This window comes from Pithys albifrons, chromosome 16, assembly GCF_047495875.1.
Source record: "Pithys albifrons albifrons isolate INPA30051 chromosome 16, PitAlb_v1, whole genome shotgun sequence".
In the NCBI taxonomy this organism is placed as follows: Eukaryota; Metazoa; Chordata; class Aves; order Passeriformes; family Thamnophilidae; genus Pithys; species Pithys albifrons.
Genome location: NC_092473.1, coordinates 9,701,414 through 9,722,051, shown reverse-complemented (window position 1 = coordinate 9,722,051; position 20,638 = coordinate 9,701,414). Strand labels below are relative to the sequence as shown.

At 42.5% G+C, this 20,638-nt stretch overlaps 2 protein-coding genes across 3 annotated transcripts; one reads left to right on the top strand and one right to left on the bottom strand.

Annotated features, from left to right (window-relative positions):
• Positions 1-2,707: 2,707 nt before the first annotated feature.
• On the bottom strand, positions 2,708-20,227 carry METTL9 (methyltransferase 9, His-X-His N1(pi)-histidine). Of its 2 annotated transcripts, none has more exons than XM_071571164.1 (5): positions 19,836-20,227; positions 15,636-15,826; positions 13,258-13,467; positions 12,647-12,831; positions 2,708-3,430 (listed from the first exon to the last, which is right to left on the bottom strand). In XM_071571164.1, the coding sequence occupies exons 1-5, from the start codon at positions 20,007-20,009 to the stop codon at positions 3,228-3,230; spliced, it is 963 nt and encodes a 320-aa protein (XP_071427265.1). In that variant the 5' UTR covers positions 20,010-20,227; the 3' UTR covers positions 2,708-3,227. The 2 variants fall into 2 exon arrangements, with proteins under 2 accessions (XP_071427265.1, XP_071427264.1); XM_071571163.1 differs by having other exon boundaries at positions 2,708-3,433; positions 19,836-20,225.
• On the top strand, positions 4,190-9,784 carry IGSF6 (immunoglobulin superfamily member 6). Its single transcript, XM_071571165.1, has 6 exons — positions 4,190-4,309; positions 5,798-6,148; positions 7,041-7,144; positions 7,756-7,809; positions 8,427-8,510; positions 8,838-9,784. Exons 1-6 carry the CDS (start codon positions 4,243-4,245, stop codon positions 8,874-8,876), a joined length of 699 nt encoding a protein of 232 aa, XP_071427266.1. The 5' UTR covers positions 4,190-4,242; the 3' UTR covers positions 8,877-9,784.
• Positions 20,228-20,638: the final 411 nt, after the last annotated feature.

Here is a 20,638-nt window from a genome sequence, read left to right as displayed (position 1 = left end):
CACTGATTGTAACAAATGACACACAGGGCCCCACTGGCCGACTTGGCTCTGACCCTGAGATGACTTTGCTGGGTTTTCTCTCCCTCTCCTTTATTTCAAAGGTTTATCTGAATTTCTGCATTTCTTTTTGTTGCCGAGTTTGGATTCATTCTCTCCCTTTTTTCAAAGTTCTCTGCCACAGCTTGAGTTACAGATCTGAGCATTTGATAAATACAACTCCTTTTTTGAATTGTTTAATCTCATGTACCAAGGTACTCTTTTATGAAAACCTCTTTCAACAGCCTCCAGCAATACTTCAGTATATTGCAAATACTTAACTCCAGTCTTGTAACAGAAGTGACTCAAACTGACAGATGATGAAAAATTTAAACATTAGACTTTAAGAACTATTGCCTCTGTCCGTTTTTTTCACACACTGAAGCTCTTTTCAGCTATTCTTTTGGGAGCACCACAGTACATGTCTCTCATTCAGATGTATCTGGTTTCCTGGACAATGAACTTACTTGTGTTTGTTTCTGCCTTTGCCCTATTAATTTTGCAGTAAGGTTTGATTACTCTGCATAGTTTAAATCACGCTTCCAGTGTCAGTCCTGATTTGTTTATTCCAATTCATTCACTTTGATCAGGGAGTGTATTTTAATTAAAGCATGCTAACCTAATATATAAGGAGATTAAATGCTAAGGAAAGTGCTTTTTCATCCTGACTAATTCCGGCAGACAATCAGCAGGTGCAGAAAAAGTCTGCTGTGGAATGGCCCTGCTTGGCGAGACCATCTGTGGGATAAAATAGTCACTCCTTGGTGAAACTTGTCTGCAGTTCACTGCAGCTTCCAGACAATCCCAGATCACTCTGTTGGATCTCTCACAGATCGTACCCAGCATGTCCTCAGAGATCATTCCTTGCACATGCTGCAATCAGATCTCTGACCTGTTCCCCTTAAGGGGTCCCAGACTGCCTTCTCCTCTTGCTCCCTGAACAGCTGCTCTTCCATGTACAGGAATCCTAGACATTTATTACCCACTCCAATGCACTTGCTGCCGTATCTGACCCCTGATAACCAGGAAGCTGAGCCCGGAATCACACGTGCTGCTGATAAGCCCTTGCCCTGCCAGTGCCCACCCTCGCACCTCTGACAGAAAGCCCCCCCCATGCAGAGAAAACCCCAAGGGGTCGTGGCTGGAAAGGCAGAGAGATGACAGCAGAAGAGGAGAAGGAGAGTGGGTCCCCAGGGAGAGCCCGGACTCCAGAGCACCGTACCTGCCTCTGCTGTGTGCGCCTCCTTCCTGGCACCTGCAGCGCCGAGAGCTGGGCAGCTCTGGGAGGGACCCTGCGAGCAGGGCAGGGCCAGGGCCAGGGGCCAGCACCGCCCCAGGTGTGTGCTCGGCAGCACCTGCAGCCAGTGGGGATGAACAGACTCCTCTATGCAGGGCTCAGGGGACAAGGGGCTCCCAGGGAGGGCAGAGGAGGAGGATTCCCCTCCCGAGACCTCAGTGGGCCATGGGGGGACACTCAGTGCAGGGCTGGGGCTGACCCGCTGCCCCCACGTCCCACCCCAAGCATGGGCAGAATGTGACCTGACCTGGGCACAATGTGAACTCACCTCACATCACCAGCAACAGAGGGCTGTGGGTTTGTGAGACCAAGTTGTTCTAACTCTGTGTTCCAAGTTTCCAGCTCAATCAGGCCCTTGCACAGCATCTTCTTCCTGTGATGCAAAACATCCAGGGCCACCTTGACAGAAGGGTTTAGTTCCTCTCCAGGGCAAAACATCACACATTACTGAGACCACCAAAGTGCAGCTCACACACTGTCTCCCACAGCAGGGCAGGAACGGCAGAGGGACTTAATATTCCACAAAGATGACTGAGAATTAAAGGCTAAAAAATCAGCAGAAATCACTAACCATCAGACAAAGCAGGTCTGAGGTAAACCTAAAATGACGTATTAAGCATCCTACCAGACATTAAGATCACCAATAATTATAAAACCCACAAAAACCCCACAACACACAACTTTTTTAGACTTCAAAAGCAACATAAATCAGTTCTTTACTTACCAGATGACATAAAAGCTGAGGTTCCTCTGCTCTTTCACACTGCAGCCCAAGCACTGCAACATGTACAGATGCCAGTCCTGTACTACTCAGGATGCTGCTTGTTGTTTTAAAGGAAGGTTTTATCCCAATTGCCAGAAATTATCCACTTCAAACAGTTTTTAAAACAAGACATGTTAAATAGCATTTATTTGGTGCTCCTGAAGAAAGTGCCCCAAGCTAGCAAACCCCTCACAATCAAGTCCCCATAGCCTGATCCCCAGGGGCAGTTTGACTCACAAAACTTGCACAAAACTGCCTGCACGTTTTTCGAGCTGAAAACTTTTGGGAACAACTTGCTCAGAGAGCTTGTTATTAAACACATCATTTTAAAGTGCAGTTCTGGCAAGTTCTACCACAACCCTTTTAGTTGCAAAATGGCATATGCAAAAGCAATGAGAATTTATGAGGCTTTGAGAGGAACATGAAAGGAAACCCAACCAAAACTGATACATTTTTTGTGGACTGTTATCCCTTTAAACAGTAATTAAATGCTGTTTAAATAAATGTGAGGTTGTGCTGCTGCTGAAAGCTTCATTCTCAACACAAAGAGCAGTTGCTGCAGGTAAGAGTGGCTATGGTTACAAAAATGAACACAAAAGTTAATGCAAAAGTCATCTCAAAAAAGTTTATTAGCATGATTAAAAACGTGAAGAATGACAGTAAGAAAGTAACTTAGCATGGAAGAATATCCATTTCAACAGTTTTTATTCAACAAGGCTTGAATTGAATGGATAACTTTATTGCCAGATTTCACTTGATTTCTTTAACAGTTCACACTGTATCAGTTTCACCATTATTAGGAATATTGCTTTTGTTTGGATCTGATCCCTGTTGCAGGTAAATATAAAAAAATATCCCCCCATTGCTGCTGGATTGCAGAATGCATTGTTGGTTTAAGAGCTGGTAAAAAAGAAATTTTCAATGGAGGAGTCTGTTTAAAAAACAACCTTTTTCTTTTCTCCTAATCACACTACAAAGAAATACATTAGCATTTTGGCCTTTAAATTTCTTACACGGTACTCATTTAGAATGGCAATCCCAAAATTCCCTCCCTTTAAGTAACCATAAACCAAACCCCTCTTTCAGAGGCTGCTTCTTGGGTTAGATTCTGGAGATTTACTTCAGACAGGCTTACACTGGCTTGAGGACGAAGACAGCATCATCCAGCACATAGTAGTCCTTGTACATGTCCCCTTCACAGAGGTATGGCAGTCTGGTGAAAGCCTCGATGGCAAAGCCAGCTTTACTGAACACTTCTGGCAGGCTGTTCACCTGCTCTTCCCAAGTCTGCCCTTTGATTTCCAGCACTTCTGAGGGCTTTTCCCACTTGCCACCTACTGAGAAAACAGAACAGTTTTGTTTCAATTATAAAGAAAACTTTATTGTGTGTTGTATTTTCTTACAAAGGGCATTATTACACTGATTAAGTTCCATTCCTCTCCACACAGGAGGCTGACAAGCTACTTACAGACCTGTTGCAAGATCAGTTCAAGTTTTTTCCTAGGGTTCAAAAGCAGCTTCTTCTTAAGGTTATCTCTTGTTACATTTTGAAGTGGCATTTCCAAGAGTGGCTAAAAGGTACCTTCCTCCACTGAGGCTGATGTTCAGCAGACATGGACAGACAGTTTAATAAAGCCATTTTCCATCTTTATAACATTCTTTATCCCCAAAGATGGCTGCAGGTAATTACAGTAAACAGGGAGAAGCTGAAAATTAAGATTTGCTGTGAAGCTTCCTCTACACTGCAATGGATTGCTACAGAACCTCTGTGCCCCCAGTGGTCTCCCAGCAGCTCACATGGTAAAGGCTGCTTAGGGTCATATGTAATTAAAAAGCCAAGCACCTTGCAGCATGCTGGAAAACATGTCCTTTGTCATAGCCAATTAAATAACCTGAAGGATTATAGGTACAATTCTCAGAAGTTCAAATTTTAAAATTTGTTCACTGATTTTCCAAGTAATGTCATCCACAAAAAAGAGAAGCTTTCAGGTTTGGTCTGTAACTTTAACCAGTTTGCTAAATGCAGTAGTAAACACCCTTCTAAACAGGAAGTTCTACATCTTGTGATTCAGACTGTTCTGCAACTCCAAACATTTCCTAAGTTCCTCTTCCTTCAAGCAGAATCATTTCCAGACAGATACAAGAGATGGCACCTTTCAACAAATTAAAAAACATGCTAATGCTGGCCTTTGACTGGATTCTGTGCAGTGCTGGTAAGACTTTTTTTAAATTTCTTAGATATTCTCATTAACAGCGGTTAAACAAGATTGAGAATTTTGTGGTTATGATTTGCAACATAGCTACAAAACAAGAGCACTGAGAAGTTCTTCTGTGAACCAAGTTAATTTCTACCACCTTCACACAACTTCCAAATGAAACAACTGCTAGCAAATGCTTTTTCTTCCAAGAGTCTGAAATGCTTGTGTAACCTGTGCTTTCTGGGTCTCATCTCACTGCACTTCTGTGCAGCAGCAGCCCAGCCTGGGCTCAGTGTGGCTGTGCCTGCTCGGGAGGAGGGTCTGGAAGCTCAGCAGGCAGTTCCTACATGAGCTGAGGCCCCAAGTTCTGATCTGCAAGGCAGCTTCCAATTACCACAATCTCAGAGTGCTGCAGCTGCTGTGGAATGGGTCTGATATTCATCTGACACAATCACTGATTACTGTAGAAGTCACAGACTGCACCTGCTTGGATTTGGTGAGCAAAGTGGTGAAGGGACAACGTTGATTGCTTACCCTGGACAGTTATAAATTGTGTATGAGCAGCACACTAAGAGACTTTGGGATATTTTTCTTCTAATTTGTTATTTTGGCGGAAGTAGAAAAGTATGCTGTTAAGCTACTGCCTTCATTTTCACTGCAATAATCCTAGTTCTATAGTTTAAATAACTATGCCATTTATTTGAATAAAATTATAGTGAACCTGTATTTACACTACAGATTTCAATAAAGACTTAAAAGAATTTTCCCAGACCAGTCATATTAAACCACACATTTCAGTTCCTTAATTAGAATTCTCTTCTGATTAACCTTCTTGTTTTCTCTGCACACATTTTTAAATGTCAGAACTAACAAGTACTATTATTATCCTTAGAAACCCAGAGCCAATATATGTGATGAAGTGGAAGAATGTCTAGGAACTATTGTGAATTCTAATCAATGTGATGAAGTTGCTAAATTATAAATGCCTCAATTTGTGGCATTTCCACTCCTGCCATCAGGTTGTCTCTCTTGACTTGGCTCAGGGACAGTGGAGAAGGCCCTGCAGAGCTGTCCCCCTGAGCACCTACAGCCCTGTCACACCAACCCACCCCCTGCCCATTGCCCCCCAACCCCCCAAAACACACAGCACTAAACCTGAGGCAGGGAACTGCACCAAGTATTCTTTTGGTCTTCTCCTGGGCCAAAGGAGACATTCACATTACTTCAGATACATCAGCCTGCTCTGTATCTTGTCAGAGCACAGAAAGCCAAGCATGTTACAACATAGGTAAAAGTGTTACATGAACATAAGGCACACGGTAGGAATTAGCAAAAAGAAAAGTTGATGGGAACAACCCTAAAATTTCAAGTTTGAAACAGGGTTGGTTTTCCTCCTTTCCTCCCACATTTTCTCAAATGAACCTAAAGTAGTTTTTTTTCCTTTGTAGACTGTCCTTTGCTTTTTAGCTGTCCCTCCCATTACCCCCTGTTCCTTCCCAACAGGAGTTGCAGACAACTGCCAGGTCACTGTCACACAGCCCAGGCTGCAGGAAGCTGACCACTCCACCAGCACTGTGCTCCTGACTTGCGCCTTCTCTGCCTCTGGATGTTCCCCGTCCCCACCCGACGTGCTGTGGTTTCGCTTTTTACGGAACACGCACCAGGATTTGTGCACTCCTGCATGCACAGGGCATGGGAAGTACAAAGTGTACTCAGCAGGAACTAACATTTCACTTGAGATCCAAGACCTGACTGTGGATGACAATGCCATCTATATCTGTGGAATTGCCTTCTCAGATTCAAACTCATCCCGTTCTAAACAAACAGGAGAGGGAACAGTATTAATGAAGACAGGTCAGTTCTTCATTCCTCCTTAATGAAGCACTTTAGAAGAGATAAATTACCTTTTCTAAATATTCTGTTTATACTTTCAAGAATGACATTTAAGATGGAAATACCAACAAACCCGTTAGGGAGTAGTATGGCTCTATTCAAATGCTAACAGTAAAACCAGAGGCATTCTGTAAATGAGCACCTCACTCTCATTTGCTAATTAGACTGTTCTGTCACATGATGCAAATGACAGAATTCTACAAAAGAAAGAACTTTGTACTTGTGTTGTCTAACCATAGTCTACAGCTTCTTCCATAAAGGGTTTAATGGTTATCAGAAGGGAAGTATCGAACAGAAAAATGAGAAGTAGAAAAACAGACATTCAGTAGAAATACAACATGCAATAGAACACAGGTCTGACCTGGGGATTCACTGTGCCAGTCTGAGAAAAAGGGGGTAGTTCTAAACATTTGTACCACTTCTGGTTAAGAAAGCAATGAGACTTCAATAACTACATTTCAGTTTTACATGCTAAAATATAGGAAGAAAAAATGAACACCTAGCTGGATTATTACTTTCTCTGTATTCCTCTATTTCGGAACAAAAGTCTGTGAGCTTTACTCAGATATACCTTTACAAGAGCAGAAAACAATTCCATTCTCTCTCTACCCCTAAAGAAAGGGTTCATAATCAAAGCTAACAGGTCTCCACTGCCCTTGCAAACTTTTGGGGAAGAAAAGGAAAATGATCTCACTAAGGAATTTAGACTGAAAATGAACCAGAAAAATATTGGTGAGTCTAAGGCTTTTTAATTCCTCAGAGATGGGAGGGGGGAATGCAGAAAAATTAAGAAAATTATGTGAATCAGAAGAACTGCTCTTTATTCTAACACTCACTTTTAATAATGGAGCAGGAAAGCAGCACAACAATGGGAAACTCTTCATCCTCATGATCACCATCTCATCCCTGCTGTTTCTGTACAGCTCCACTGTACTCACATGCTTTGTGGTCTATAAGGTAGGCTCAAAGTGGCATTTCTGAGTTTGTTCATACACAGTTTTAACACCTCCATAAGGAGACTAAAAACACCTTCCTGGATTTCATAACTTTTACGGTTGTTTTGAAGAGGTGGTCGGTTGAAGTTCATGTGCTGCCCACATTTGGGAACTCCTGTGTGGCACACACCAGGACTCTCAACAGCAACCACATTTTCATTTTACAGTAAAGTGTCTAAAAGAAAAGATATTCTGAAGTTAAAATTATCCTAAGATTATTACTCAGACCATCAACACACACTCACAAAGCAAAACTAGAAATTACCATCCTAAATCATCAACTCTCTGGATTAGTTTTCAGCAAAAGTATTTAAATTTCTTGTCAGAGTATCTGTGAGCTGCAGTGAAGTTACTGCAGACTGACTTGACTTGTCTAATGAATCTATTCAGAAGAGAGACCTTGGTAAAATTTAAAAATCTCAGAGGTTTGGAGGAAGTTTTACACTTTCCAATGATATAAACTGATCTAGTGAAATACTTCCCTACAAACTGACACTGTAAAAGGGCAACACTTCTGCCTGTTCTGCAGCTTCTCATCTGGTGTTTTAACTCTTTACTTTCTTTTCCCTCCAGTTAAAACCAAAGCTGCTAAAGAAAAGTGGGAAAGACCAAGGAACAGAGAACTGTGTATGTTACCACTTAATTTGCTTTGTCTGTCATTCAGATCTTCTTTATTTCTGTCTTTTTAATGTATATTGGGCATAAAATTTGTGATTAATTGATGATTATGTTCAAGAGACATTCAAAGCTGTTAAAGATTTGTACAGGACTAGTTATGAATTTATATTTAATTAATTAGCTGATTTATTTTTAACACATTGGATACAGGATTAAGTGAATCTGTGTAGAGGCCACCTCTACTACACAGCTTCCTACAGGTCTCAAGGAAACTTTGTTCAAACTTCTGAAAATAATAGCTTTAGCTATTAATTTTTTGTTTCTTTAAATGGTCCATTCAAGTAAGCTAATGTGTTTAAAACAAGTCTAATAAGAATCTCTGTCCTTGACTAAAAATCTGAAGCCATACATTTAAATTTCCATTACAGAAGGCCTTTTCTTACCATACCTTTCCTTTCCTAACATATGTTAAGTAATGCAATAATAATGTAATTTAAACCCCTTCTACCTGCCAAACCACATGATTTTAGAGTGTTACTTAGTAATGTTCCCAAAAATATAGTCAGGTAATGTTTCCCACAACTTCAAATGGAGGAATAATCTCAAATATTTTAAATGATTTGCAGAAAGTAAATAGTGGACGAAAAATTTTTCAAGCAATTGCCCAAGAACTTCAAAAGCAGAGGTTTGCTGAGCACTGCCAGCTGCCTGTAAGTATCTACCTACAACACCTACAGTTATGGGGAACCAACAGTTGTTAAGAGTTCACCATTTCTGTTTCCTCTTGAAATAGACTCTTCTTTTTAAAGTTGATAAAGGTCTAAAAAAGTATTCTGCACAACAAAAACACTATAAAGCATTCTAAATGGCCATACATGTACAAATACATACTTTATAAAATATATCCATGGACATTTAAAAATGAAACTTCCATAGATTTCTGTTTTTTCATGATGAAGTTTGCCTCAAAAAAAATTCTGCATTTATATTAAAACAGTTCACATCAGTAATTAAATATTTCTGCATTTTTCCCTTAGGATGACTTGGAAGAGGATTCTGTTTATCAGAACAGATGAGCATGTGCAGCAGCTCAGATTTGTTTGGTATTTCTGGTGCAAGCAAAGGGGCAGGTGAAGAAGTTAAGTGTCTTCACAGCCCTCCTTTGATTCAAAGGGAGACAACAAAAACCTGGCAAGGCAGTTTTCTTCAGGAGGATTCTCTAAACAGATCACCAGAACCACTACACCTGGGTTACATACTCCATTTTCCACCCTGCAAGAATGAGAACCATGGGAAAATATTTCATCTTTCATAAGACAACTGCTGATGCTTCACAGAGGTTTTCTTTTTGTTTACATTTAATTCCATGCTTTTTTAAAAAAAATTTTATATAACTTACATCTATTCCTTTAACATGAATTGAGCATTTGTTAAAGATGTATGATAATGGACAGCAACAGAAAATAAACTCGTTTCATAGGTGAAATTCTGGGTTTAGTCACATTAACATGATAGTTATGGATGTAACATACACAGGCCAACAGCTGCTGAGCCTTCACGACAGCCCAAACAGAGCAAACCCCCCCATACCAGACAGGCAAACAATACAAAATGACAATATAAACACATGTCCCATCATGGCAAAGCTCACTTGGGATAGGAACTTCTCCCTAGTCTATTTAGGAAAGGAATGTAGTGGTCATTGTGAAATATTCTTCTGCTTCTCCAGTATTAAAATTCACTTGCTGGACAAACACCCCCCCTTTTCCAGTCCCACCATCCAAAGTCAGGACTACCTGGAGCACCAGTTTTGCCTTTCTGTGCTTGTTCAACATGGATACAAGCACAAACCAGAGCTGTACTATCCAGTCAAAGGTAAGGCTACTTCTTTCTCTTTTTAAAGTGCCTTTTCTGTTTTAGCAGTTACTACCCAACCAATCTACAAAACCAGCACTTCTACAAGACATCTGATATTATCAGGCATTCTCCCTACTAGAGAACAGCTGCAATTTTTTACCATAATTTAAATAAAGCAAGGTTTTGTTTAACAAATGAAGTGGCATTTCTCACTTCAGCAAGATGAGAACTGATAACTGAGACAAAGCAAGGGTCCATCTCACACAGTACTGTGTGTTTCCAGCTCAGTTTAATGGCAAGTATTTCAGGAAGATGGAAAACAAGCCTTTGCCTTCTCATCCCTGTCAGTCAATCACAAGGACATCAATGTGTTCAACAAGAACATTTCACACTCCCAGGCTGCGAGTGTTCCCTGCTTCTCAAGTGTGGGATCTCTGACATTTTTATTTTAGAGAAACTTCAACCAGTCTAGTCATGTATTATCTAGTAATGACTTTGTATATAAATATTATGTTTGTGTTAGGAAATACAAAGGATTCTTCTAGGACTCTATGAGATACCTATTAAAACTATAAAGCTGCAATACTTGTTCTTATGTGACTGGTCTAACACCTCCTGATTTATTGGGCTTTCCTGCCAAATTCAGACACGTGCAATAACTGCATTACTGTTGTTCTGCGTGTTGAAAACAAAACTGAAAAGCCTCAGAAAGAAGTGACAATGCAGCTCCTCTGGACTCTAGGTGTCACTGTAATTCCAGAAACAGCAAGCACAGATCTGTGTTTTACTTCCTCCTCCACCTTGCTTTGTTCTGTTAAAGCAAGTTTTATGTTATCACATAGACAGTTTCCACCATTACCATCCCATTACACAGCACGTAACAACCCAAATATCTCATTTTGAATAAAATCATTTCTCCTTTTCCAGAAACAGATTTATACATTGATCAGACACCTTACCTGTCCTAGCTCTTCTCCATGTTCTCCCTCTGCAAAATTCAAGGTTTTCTATGTGGGTCCAAGCTGGTTTTAATTAGCTGCTACAAGAAGCAACTTGAGCCATGAAATGCTCTCCTCTTTAATAGTTTCAAATAAAATTTTGTTAAATATAAAGCATATGTACATAGCTATAATTTTTTAAAATGTATCATCTTGTAAAACAGCTGAATGAAAATACTGAAATTCTACAATTGTTTGTACATCATGAAGATGGTTTGGCAGTTCATTGGCTGTTTCTTTAGACTACAGCTAATTAGATGTTAAGAGGGAAGGCATGAGTGGAATGACAGTAACTTCTGTCTGTGCTAACTTGCATTGTGTAAATAAGTGGGTCCATATCCATAACAGTGGCAAATAGACAATATGAGTATGTTTTTAAGTTTCAAAACATATTAAGGGAATAAAACTGCCCTGAGCAAAGTAATTAATCTGCTACAAGTCACCACCATGAATAAAATCATGACTTTGCGTTACAAAACATCTTACAACAGTATTTCAACTTCTAACAAGTAGGAATTACTAAGTTTTACAATCACAGAACAAGTTTCCAGTTCCCTGGGATTTACAAATTTAACACTCTTCTCCTCCCAGTGTATGGTAGGAGATTAATGATGAAGGATACAGGCAGACTTAGAATAGTTTCTTCCTTAACTCACCCACCTCCTGTTGACCAGGAGCTGCAGGTCCTGTCACAGGTTACCCAATATCACACAGAAAAGCAGATGCAGGTGCACCACTGATTGCAAACACGATGGCACAGAGCTTGGGAGGCACACAAACAAAAAAGCCACCCAAAATATTTCCATTTCTGCTTCTAATATGCCAGTGAAGGCCTGGAAAGGTACTGCTGTTATTTGGAATTTCAAAGCATTTCTACAAGAGGAAGCCCTGTTGTTCCCCATTACAGGAACAATAAGTAGTAACCAAATATGCTTGAAATTCTGGACAGGTGCATAAGTGAACCCCTCAGTTTAATTTAATACACACTACTTTTCAGAACAGTTAAAAATTATAAGCTCAAATACTTGTGGTATTCTTCATATAGTATTTCCTAATCTGATGGCATTATTTTTTATACTTAAAACATTTTTTCTCCCTTCTCCCAACAAAATATTCATGGCATATAAAAAAAGAAAACCGCATTCAGTTTGATGCATTTGTGATTGCCTGAATGTTGTTAGTTCTGTATTTTCTGGGCATCCATGACCTCCCACAGACAAGTTTTAATACTGAAGAAGAACCAGAGTCCAAACAATGACTGATGAACACCAGACTTCTGGAATTCAAACCACCTTTAGGGTGTCTCCACCTGAATCCACAATCACAGGCATGCAAAAAAGAGCTTCCAGTCTCTTTTGAAGTGTAGCCACAAGGAGAGGTTCATTTGAAAATCTCTCATGTATTTCTTTAAAATGCAACCAGGGAAAATAATGGAGTTTTGGCACTGAATTTTATGTTTTTATTCCTGTTACCAAATTAATACAAGTTAATTGTGGTTAATATTTTGCATTAGTAAGGGTCTACATTTTACTTTGAGAGTTCAGTTTGGAAAGTGAACATTATCTCCCTAAGAATTTTTTAGGTGGGATTCACCTGGAACACTTGAAACAGTTTGACCTGAACTACTTTATTCAGCATTAGACAGTTCTGATTGTTTTGTTCAATGGGTCACTGGAAACAACTGGGGCTAAAGGGCTCTAACCAGAAACCAGTTTTTCCACAGCTGAAATGGGGCAACTTGCAGAACAGGATCTGTGGCTTCAACATTTGAGCTTTTTGTTGGTGCCAACAGTGTATGCTGGGAATCAAGAAAACAGCTTACATCATGTGGCCTATTTAACCAGGATTTCAAACTTCTAAACATGCCCTGTACAAGTTATTTGTAAAAAATCAAATAGGAACATGTCATTTATTGAACATTTAATTTGGAATACTGTATCCTACAGAAGTTTTCTTTACCTGCCTAAATAACTATTAATCTGTGTACTTACCATTTTCCACATAGGGGTGAAATGGCAGAACCAATGCTAGGATGACTCTGCCCCTAGTTGGCTCCAGGACACTTCTAATATCTTTTAATAGAGTGAGTGGCTGATCACAGCGATCCAGCAAATTCAAACAGCTGATGACATCATACTGAAATCCTGTGTTTTGCCATTCATTTACACCAAGCACCCTAAAAAAGGAAAAAGATCCAGTCTGTTAAACAGAAATGAGCCGAGTTCAGAGAACCACTGAAGACACAAATTCCCTGTGGATGTGTTGCTAGTGCAGGTCAGGTCAGCCACTTTGGCAATGAGAAGAGACAGACATGACCCCTTCTGGTCTTTTGGAAAAGCAAACTAAATCAATGATCACCAGCCCTGTGAGCTTTTGTACTTGCCTTACAGTCATCAGGCAATACAGGTGACAAAACCCACCACTGCTAAAAGGGAACGTCAGATGTGTTTGTTTTCCTCCTTTTGGACGGATGAACATTTTCCCCAGCAATCAAACAATGAAGGAATTGACTGAAACTACTGAACATTCATTAACCATTACAAAGAGATTACTTTGCTGTAATGTCTGATATAAAGGATGTAGGAAGTATTCAGTACAACACCTGTATTTCTTCTTCTGAAGCTGCCATATCATCGTTTCAGACAGTTCAGTGGCATAGATTTCTTCAAAGTGAGGACTCATGACTTTAGTGACTTCTCCATCCCCAGCCCCTAAATCAAGAAGTCTGTGGGATTTCCATTCAGGATTTATTTTAAGCAGTCTTTGAAATTGTTCTGGGGAGAACACAAACATTGAGCCCCTTCCCAGCAGCCTGAAATGTAAAAACGAGAAATGACCAATTTTGTACAAACTTTAACAGGACAGAGAATCAAGGACTTTACAATGTGCTTTGGCAGGGACCAGTCACACATAACAGCAGACAAGGTCACTGCTCAGATAAATTTTAAATCCAGTTCAACTTGCCTTGCACTTGTCAGAGATCAAACACACAGCCACATGCAGTTACAGTGGTTAAGACTTCAGGAGGAATTTTATTAAGCAAGGAAGAGCTCATGGGGTGCAGCTCAAGAAAATGATTGTATTAAAAAAAAAGAGGGGGGAGAGAAAGAGAAGGAACGATAAAAGCTGAACCTTATTTGTTATATTTGCAGATTTGAATCTCTGCCACCAACCTTAAAAAAAAAGAAATAACAGAGGAAATAAAATGGCTGCAGACACAGAAGTATGCACAATGAATGAGGAATAGGATGTGGAACTAGGAGGGAAACCAGGGAACAGACTTAAAGAAAGGATGAGGGGAATGCTGGAGGGGCAAAAGAGATTTTTTTAATTCTATGCTACAATGGCTTTTGCTGGTATCTGCAGATCCTGCATTCAACATGAAAAGCCATGGCATAGCAAATAGGCAACTCATTAAGGAATTGGGGAGAGGTGACAGTTGGATTCCTTATGGATCAAGTCAATGACATCCCCGCCCAGAACTGTTTGAAGACTACACAGTGACACATTTCAGCTGTCAGAGCAGAATTCAGATGATGAAACAGTTAGAAGAACAAGGAGAGGAAAAAGAACTGGTCATAGTTCTGTCATAGGCTGCAGGTAGATAAATACTGTTCTTTAAACTACTGCTGGGTAGCAGGTTAAAGACAATGAACAGAAAAAAACCCAAACAAACAGAAAAAGGTAAACAAAGACACAAAGAATCAAACAATTAAAACTGTGAAAAGGAGGTGGCCTATGAAAGACTGTACTAAAAAAACAAAGAACTTAACAACAAAAAGGATAGAGTACACAAAGTCATGCAGAAGAAACTAAAGCAGGATATCAAATGTATAAACAGACTACATCCAATTTAAGCAGAGCCCCCTTGCAGCACACTTGTGTCAGTCCACACTGTATAATTGGCTCATAGCTATTATTCCTAACACCATTATGAGGTGTTATTCAAAGCCCTGAAGAGCCTTTGAAAAAAAATAGAAGAGACCAAAGGAACTTTTATATAAAGCTACACATAACTAAGAACACCACTGGGAAGCTCATAAAGTCATCTGGGTAGAAAATAAGGAAAAATACTATTTTTCTATCCTTAGTAGACAGCTCCTATCATATCAGACCGTGCAGAAATATGCAGTGGGTGCAGAGGTAGGGAGGGGGGAGAAATTGGCTACATGCACCAATATGCATTCTTCATAACAGATAAGCTGTGACACACATGTCTGAATGGGGTGATGTGGGCAAAAAAAGGCACTGACTTCTTTGTAAAAAATCCCAAAGCACCCCTGAACAGCTGAACTTCCCTGGAGCCAGAGGAGACTGATGCAATAACAATAGGAGAAAATTGTTTTATCAACTTATTTCTTCAGTCAAACGTGCTACATCAGAAGTTTCCTGTTCAAGTTCAGTTTACACACAAACTGAGCTGGAATTGTTTTACGGAACAGGAGGAAGGACAGAATCCCACATTAATGTGGACACAACACCTAGCCAACTTTGCACTGTTCAGAAATCTGCCAGGATTTGCAGTGGGCACACACACATTCTTTAGGAGAAGGAATTTTAGGTGCAACACAGAACTAATACAGCCACCACCAAGGACAATCCCAACAGGAACTGACATAAAGAGGGCAGTAGGGAATGGGCAAGATGGGGAGGGAAGAAAGCAGAGGGCAGAGACACAAAGACAACACTCTCTTAGTTAGAAGGAAATTAATACAAGTAATTGCTATCAAACACAATTAGAGTCCTCTGACTGTCTTCCATTAATTGCAATTCCCTCCCCTGTCCCCTCCCACTGGAAATGGTGTTCAGCAGTTAAAAGGGCTGGGCAGGAAGAACACAGAGGGCATTTCACACCTGACAGACCAGCAAAGGGAAAACTACACATTTTGAAAACCTGACAGACCAAAGGGTAGGGCTGAACACTTGAAAAGTCTAAATCCAAATTGTACTTAGTTTACCCAAGATTAATTTTTCACTTACCCATTGATAGATGTTCTGGACATAAAAAGGCTAAAACTAGAGGACACAATAGAGTGATAGAGCTGGATAAAGAGCCAGCCTGACTTCTCAATGCTGTTGTTTAGGAAGATCTGTGTTCCCTGGTCAAGGTAACTCTGGACAAAAATGGGCTGAAGGCATTCGGACAACTGTTCTGTGTTGCAGACATACCACTAGAGAAAGAAATGAAGGATCATTAAAAAGTTCAGCAATATAAAGCCAGAAGTAGTTAAAATTAATACATGGAAAGCTACTATCAATTTCCATAAATATAAAAATTTTGGTTTTGCTACAGATTTCTCAAGAACCTTCAGGATTAATTAAGAATTGTAATGAAGCAAGGACCAACTACTTGCTAAGAAATAGTGCTTTTAATTTTTGTCATAATCATTACCCTGTACTTTGAAGAAACCTACAAAGTAAACTCACTAGAAAGCAAACACAGCTCCTCTAGGGAAGGCATCACTGATAAAACAGCATGAAGTGAGACTCTTCCCTAGGCATCCTCTGAAAAGAAATCAGCAAGCGCACTTCCAGTATTTTTCAAGGAAATGAGATAAAGAATCCAATATATACATTAGACCACAGCTTGCCTGTCTTACAGTTGTACTATATTTTTTCACTTACCAGTACCAATAAGCAGATCCACAAGTCTTTCAAACAATTTTATATATGAAACTCTGCCTTAAAAACCTCACAAAACATGGACAACCTGCAGAAATTCTGACATTTGTGGACCCTCATGGTCACTTTCTCCACCTCCAGCAAATCCCCCCAGTGCTGCATCATTCTGGAATGTCAGCACCAACAATAAAATTCAAAAGGCTGCTCATTGCTAGGCTGCAATGCCAAGCTAAAAGCCTCCCCAACTTGATATTTGAAAGTTTCAAACGCAAAGTTTCAAATGTAATTTTAATTAAGAATATCACTATTATTTTTCACACCCCTACACTTATGTGGAGTTATTGTAAGTCCTTCTCACAGAATGCCATTGTGTCTGTTTTCTTCTCCCAAGAATTATTCCCTACAGCCAACACCCTCTTATCTCCCCCTTAGATCTTGCAATAATGTCCCTCCACCTGCTGTACGAGCTCCATGTGCAGACAGGGAGTTGTGAGTATCCTAAAGAGAGAGTTCTAACAGAACCTTGTAAAAAATGCACATGGAAGGACAGGAACAACCACATGAGGGAACTCCCCAGTGATTTAACACCTGATTGTGTCTACAGCCATATTGGGAAAACATGTGCTGGTATTCTCATCCCTTCACATTTGTTTACTCTGTTGGGAGAGGAACAGTCACCTAATGCAGGTGACAATAATGGGGCAGGATTCTCATTCCAGTGTTCCAGCAAGCAGAGGGCAGCAGAGCTGCACCAAGGTCATTGTGCCAGGTTCACAAACAGGGGCTCCATCAAACACTGGCCCAAAGCAGCAAGGGATGTTAAGGCCTGAAGAGCAAACATTTGCCTGCTCAGGTTTACTTTGAAAACCACCTGCACAATGGGTACACTTCTGGCACAGTCAGGCTCTCCTGTGCTTTCAAACACACTTGTAGGTAGCAAAAGTGAGAGATCCTTTCCTTTAAAAAACAGATTCTGTGCAGGTCTGCACCACGTGATGGAACTGGCACAGGGATCCCCAAGCTGCTGACATGCCAGGGTAGGTGTTTTCTCACTGCAGCGCAGCACCAGTTAATGAATCAGCACAGTCCGGTGGTTCCCAAAAGGAATCCTTAGTGGGTTGTGAAAAACCACTAAAGCAGCAGCCTGGGTACCTTATCCATCCATTTTCAACAGCCAATTTGAAGCTCCTGGCAGCAGCCCTGACCTCCAGGAGCTGCAGGGTAGGCTGGGATGTGTGTCAGGTGCACTCTGAGCTGCCGCCTCAGCACACCCAACAGGTTTGGGTGGCTCAGATGATTTGCCTTTTGCAACATTGCCATGTTCAATACAGAAGAAAACACATTCCAACTATCAAAGCTTTGGGAAGCACAGGCTTTGTTCCACTACACCTGCTGTACTGAGTTCATACAACGTGGGGTTCTGCACTGAACTGTCACCTGTAGTTCCAAAACAACAGTTCTACAATTCTTGTCTTTAAGACTTCTAAATATTGACATAACCCCTGGCAGAAGTATGATGGGGACAACTAACACAGGCTTGTTTCCAGGCATTATGCTCTAATTTCTTCTTTACAATGTGGTTTAGTGGGCATGGTGGTACTTGGTCAAAGGTTGAACTTGATGATCTTGGAAGTCTTTTTCAACCTTAATCACTCAATGATTCTAAAATTCTCCATGGTTAATCTTGCCAATAAGGTTATTGACAAATACTTTTATAGCACTAGCAAATACCAGAAATTATAGCAAACTGTAATAAGAAAAGAAAGGTAAAACCAATACAAATTTCAAATTAAAAACTGGTGAAAACCAGCTTAATTCTGAAATTATCTCCTCAGAACAAAAACTGCTTTTGTTTTCATCCATGTACAATATGTGAAAGGCCATTATTTTCACGACAGAAAGTGTATCAATCTCTTGTGTCTTTTCAGATTGTTAAGACCTTTGTTATAATAAAAATTATAATAATCAAAGCTCTTCCCTAATATCAGTAAAAGGATGAAAAAGTTCTTTTAGATAATTTGCATAAAACTACTTAAGTCAGTAAAACTGCAGAGTCAAAGTACCAGGGGCCTCAAGCTGCAATCCTTGAGTAACCCCACAAACTCAGTAATAATAAATCTTATTAAACTTACTAAACCCCCAATACTCTACATTTAAAATCTAGATCAAATAAAACAGAAATGGAGATTATTCACTGCAGACCATCTACCTTGCAATGACACAGTCACCTCCATAACACACTTCCCTGGTTGACTTGTCTTTCTAATACAGCTTTTGACAACACAGAAGACTTTCAGATTTTCTTTGTTCACCAGAAGGAAGTTTTTTTCACAAACCTCAAGTCTGCTTCTCTTTGTACTTATGTACCAAATGACCCAAACAGGCGACCACATGCATTAAACCCCAGTGACCCATTCACTCAACAGCAAAACTCAGTGCCCACCCAGAGCACTAAGAACCTGCAGGAATGGATCAGCTCGAAGAATTGTGGTGCATAACTATGTGTTTATGCTACAACAAGTGTTTATGCTACACCTCCGTCATTAGCTCAGCACTGCATATTTTACCTGCACTGAGCTGCTATCTCCCCTCCACTGGAAGCTTTTACTAGTCCTTCTAACTCCTGTCAGCTCTTCAGCTGCATTTTGCCAAAATGTAGAACAGGTCTGAGTGTATTCCAAAGGAAGTCCATAACAATTGCATTGCCAAGGTACAGCCCCGACCTCTCCGCAGGGCACTGACCCACGTGCCCACTGCCCAAAGACAGCACTTGACCTTTTACCACAGCCGGATCACGTTGCAGTAACTCATCCCTGTTCTGCCACCTCCTACTGCTCCAAGGCCTTCTGAGCTTTGCAGCTTCCTACTTAAATTTTATGTTTTCCTCTGGATGCACAACTACTGAGGACAAAACACCTCTGTGATTACAAGCCCAGCCCTCTCACCACCACCTGCAATTCACAGAAGCCTCTCAGGGCTCGTTGGGACACGGCGGGGGTACAGCATAGCACGGGATAACACCCACACACCGGGATAACATCCACATACCGGGATAACACACAGACACCCCGGGGGGTACACCATAAACCGGGATAACACCCACACATCAGGGGATACACTATAGACCTGGATAACATCCACACACTGGGGCAACATCCAGCACCGGGGGTTCCACCATAGACCGGGATAACAACCACACAGGGGGGGGGTCCACCATAGCCCAGGATAACACCCACACAGCGGGGGGTCCACCATAGACCGGGATAACACCCACACAGCGGGGGGTACACCACAAACCAGGATAACACCCCCACGCCGGGTGTTTCCCCCCGGAGCAGCCCCGGCCCCTCCCGCGTTGCTGCCGCCGCTCGGGGCTCCCCGCGGCCCCTCCGCGCCGGTGCCGCCCGCGGGCTCACGGCAACTTTGTCCGCGCCGCTCCGAGCAGGTCCCGCTCTTTGTCTGCGCTGCCCCCCCGGGCTCTGCCGGCCCTGCCATTGCCGGAGGGTCCCCGAGCCGCGCTGAGGGCAGCAGGGGCGGGCAGCGAGGCCGGGGCCGTACCTGGTGGCTCTCCCTGGCGCCCGGGGCTGGCTGGCGGTGGCTGCCCATCATATTCACGTAGAGGGACCTGGATAAAGGGCTCCGCAGGTACCGCGCGGGGCCAGCCCACATCGTCCTCCTGAGCACCCACAGCAGCAGGGTGTAGCAGCCCAGCCAGCACAGCCACCGCCTCATGGGGACGGGGCGCTCAGCCCCGCGCGGCGCCGCCGCCCCCCCGCGCCATGGCGGCAGCGGCGGCTCCGCTCGGGGCCCGCGATCGCGCCGTGCGCCCGGAACGCGCCGCCGCGGCACCGGGGCCCACCCGGACGCCTTCGCTGAGACACGCCGGGGCCTGGCGCGCACAGCTCCCTCCCGTCCCTCGCCAATGGCCGCGCGGGCGGGGCCGCGAGGGAAGCGGAGCGGGGCAGGGCCGAGCGGGGCCGGGCACAGCGGGAGGGCGGAGGCGGCGGCTCGGCCGGGCCCCTCCTCGCTGCTCCCCGCCCCGGCCGGGCCCCTCGGCGGGGATCGCGCACGTGCCCGGCCCCGCCCTGTCACCCGCGCGCGCGTGCGCGCGCAGAGAGGCGGGAATGGGGTCGAGGGAGCAGGAATGGGGCCCGAGGGAGCGGGAATGGGGCCCGAGGGAGCGGGAATGGGGCCCGAGGGAGCGGGAATGGGGTCGAGGGAGAGGAAGTGGGGCTGAGAGAGCCAGAATGGGGCTGAAGGAGAGGGAATGGGACCCGAGGGAGCCGGAATGGGGCTGAGGGAGTGGGAATGGGGCTGAAGGAACGGGAATCGGGCCCGAGGGAGCAGGAAGGGGGCCTGAG

Coding starts and splice junctions, on each gene's coding strand:
- IGSF6 (XM_071571165.1), top strand. CDS start 4,243: ATGGCACCTTTCAACAAATTAAAAAACATGCTAATGCTGGCCTTTGAC. Junction 4,310..5,797: donor CTGGATTCTGTGCAGTGCTG/GTAAGACTTTTT, acceptor CCTTCCCAACAG/GAGTTGCAGACAACTGCCAG. Junction 7,145..7,755: donor CATGCTTTGTGGTCTATAAG/GTAGGCTCAAAG, acceptor TTTTCCCTCCAG/TTAAAACCAAAGCTGCTAAA.
- METTL9 (XM_071571163.1), bottom strand. CDS start 20,009: ATGAGGCGGTGGCTGTGCTGGCTGGGCTGCTACACCCTGCTGCTGTGG. Junction 12,832..13,257: donor CTTCAGAAGAAGAAATACAG/GTGTTGTACTGA, acceptor TTCCTTTTTTAG/GGTGCTTGGTGTAAATGAAT. Junction 3,434..12,646: donor TCACCCCTATGTGGAAAATG/GTAAGTACACAG, acceptor CTGTTTTCTCAG/TAGGTGGCAAGTGGGAAAAG.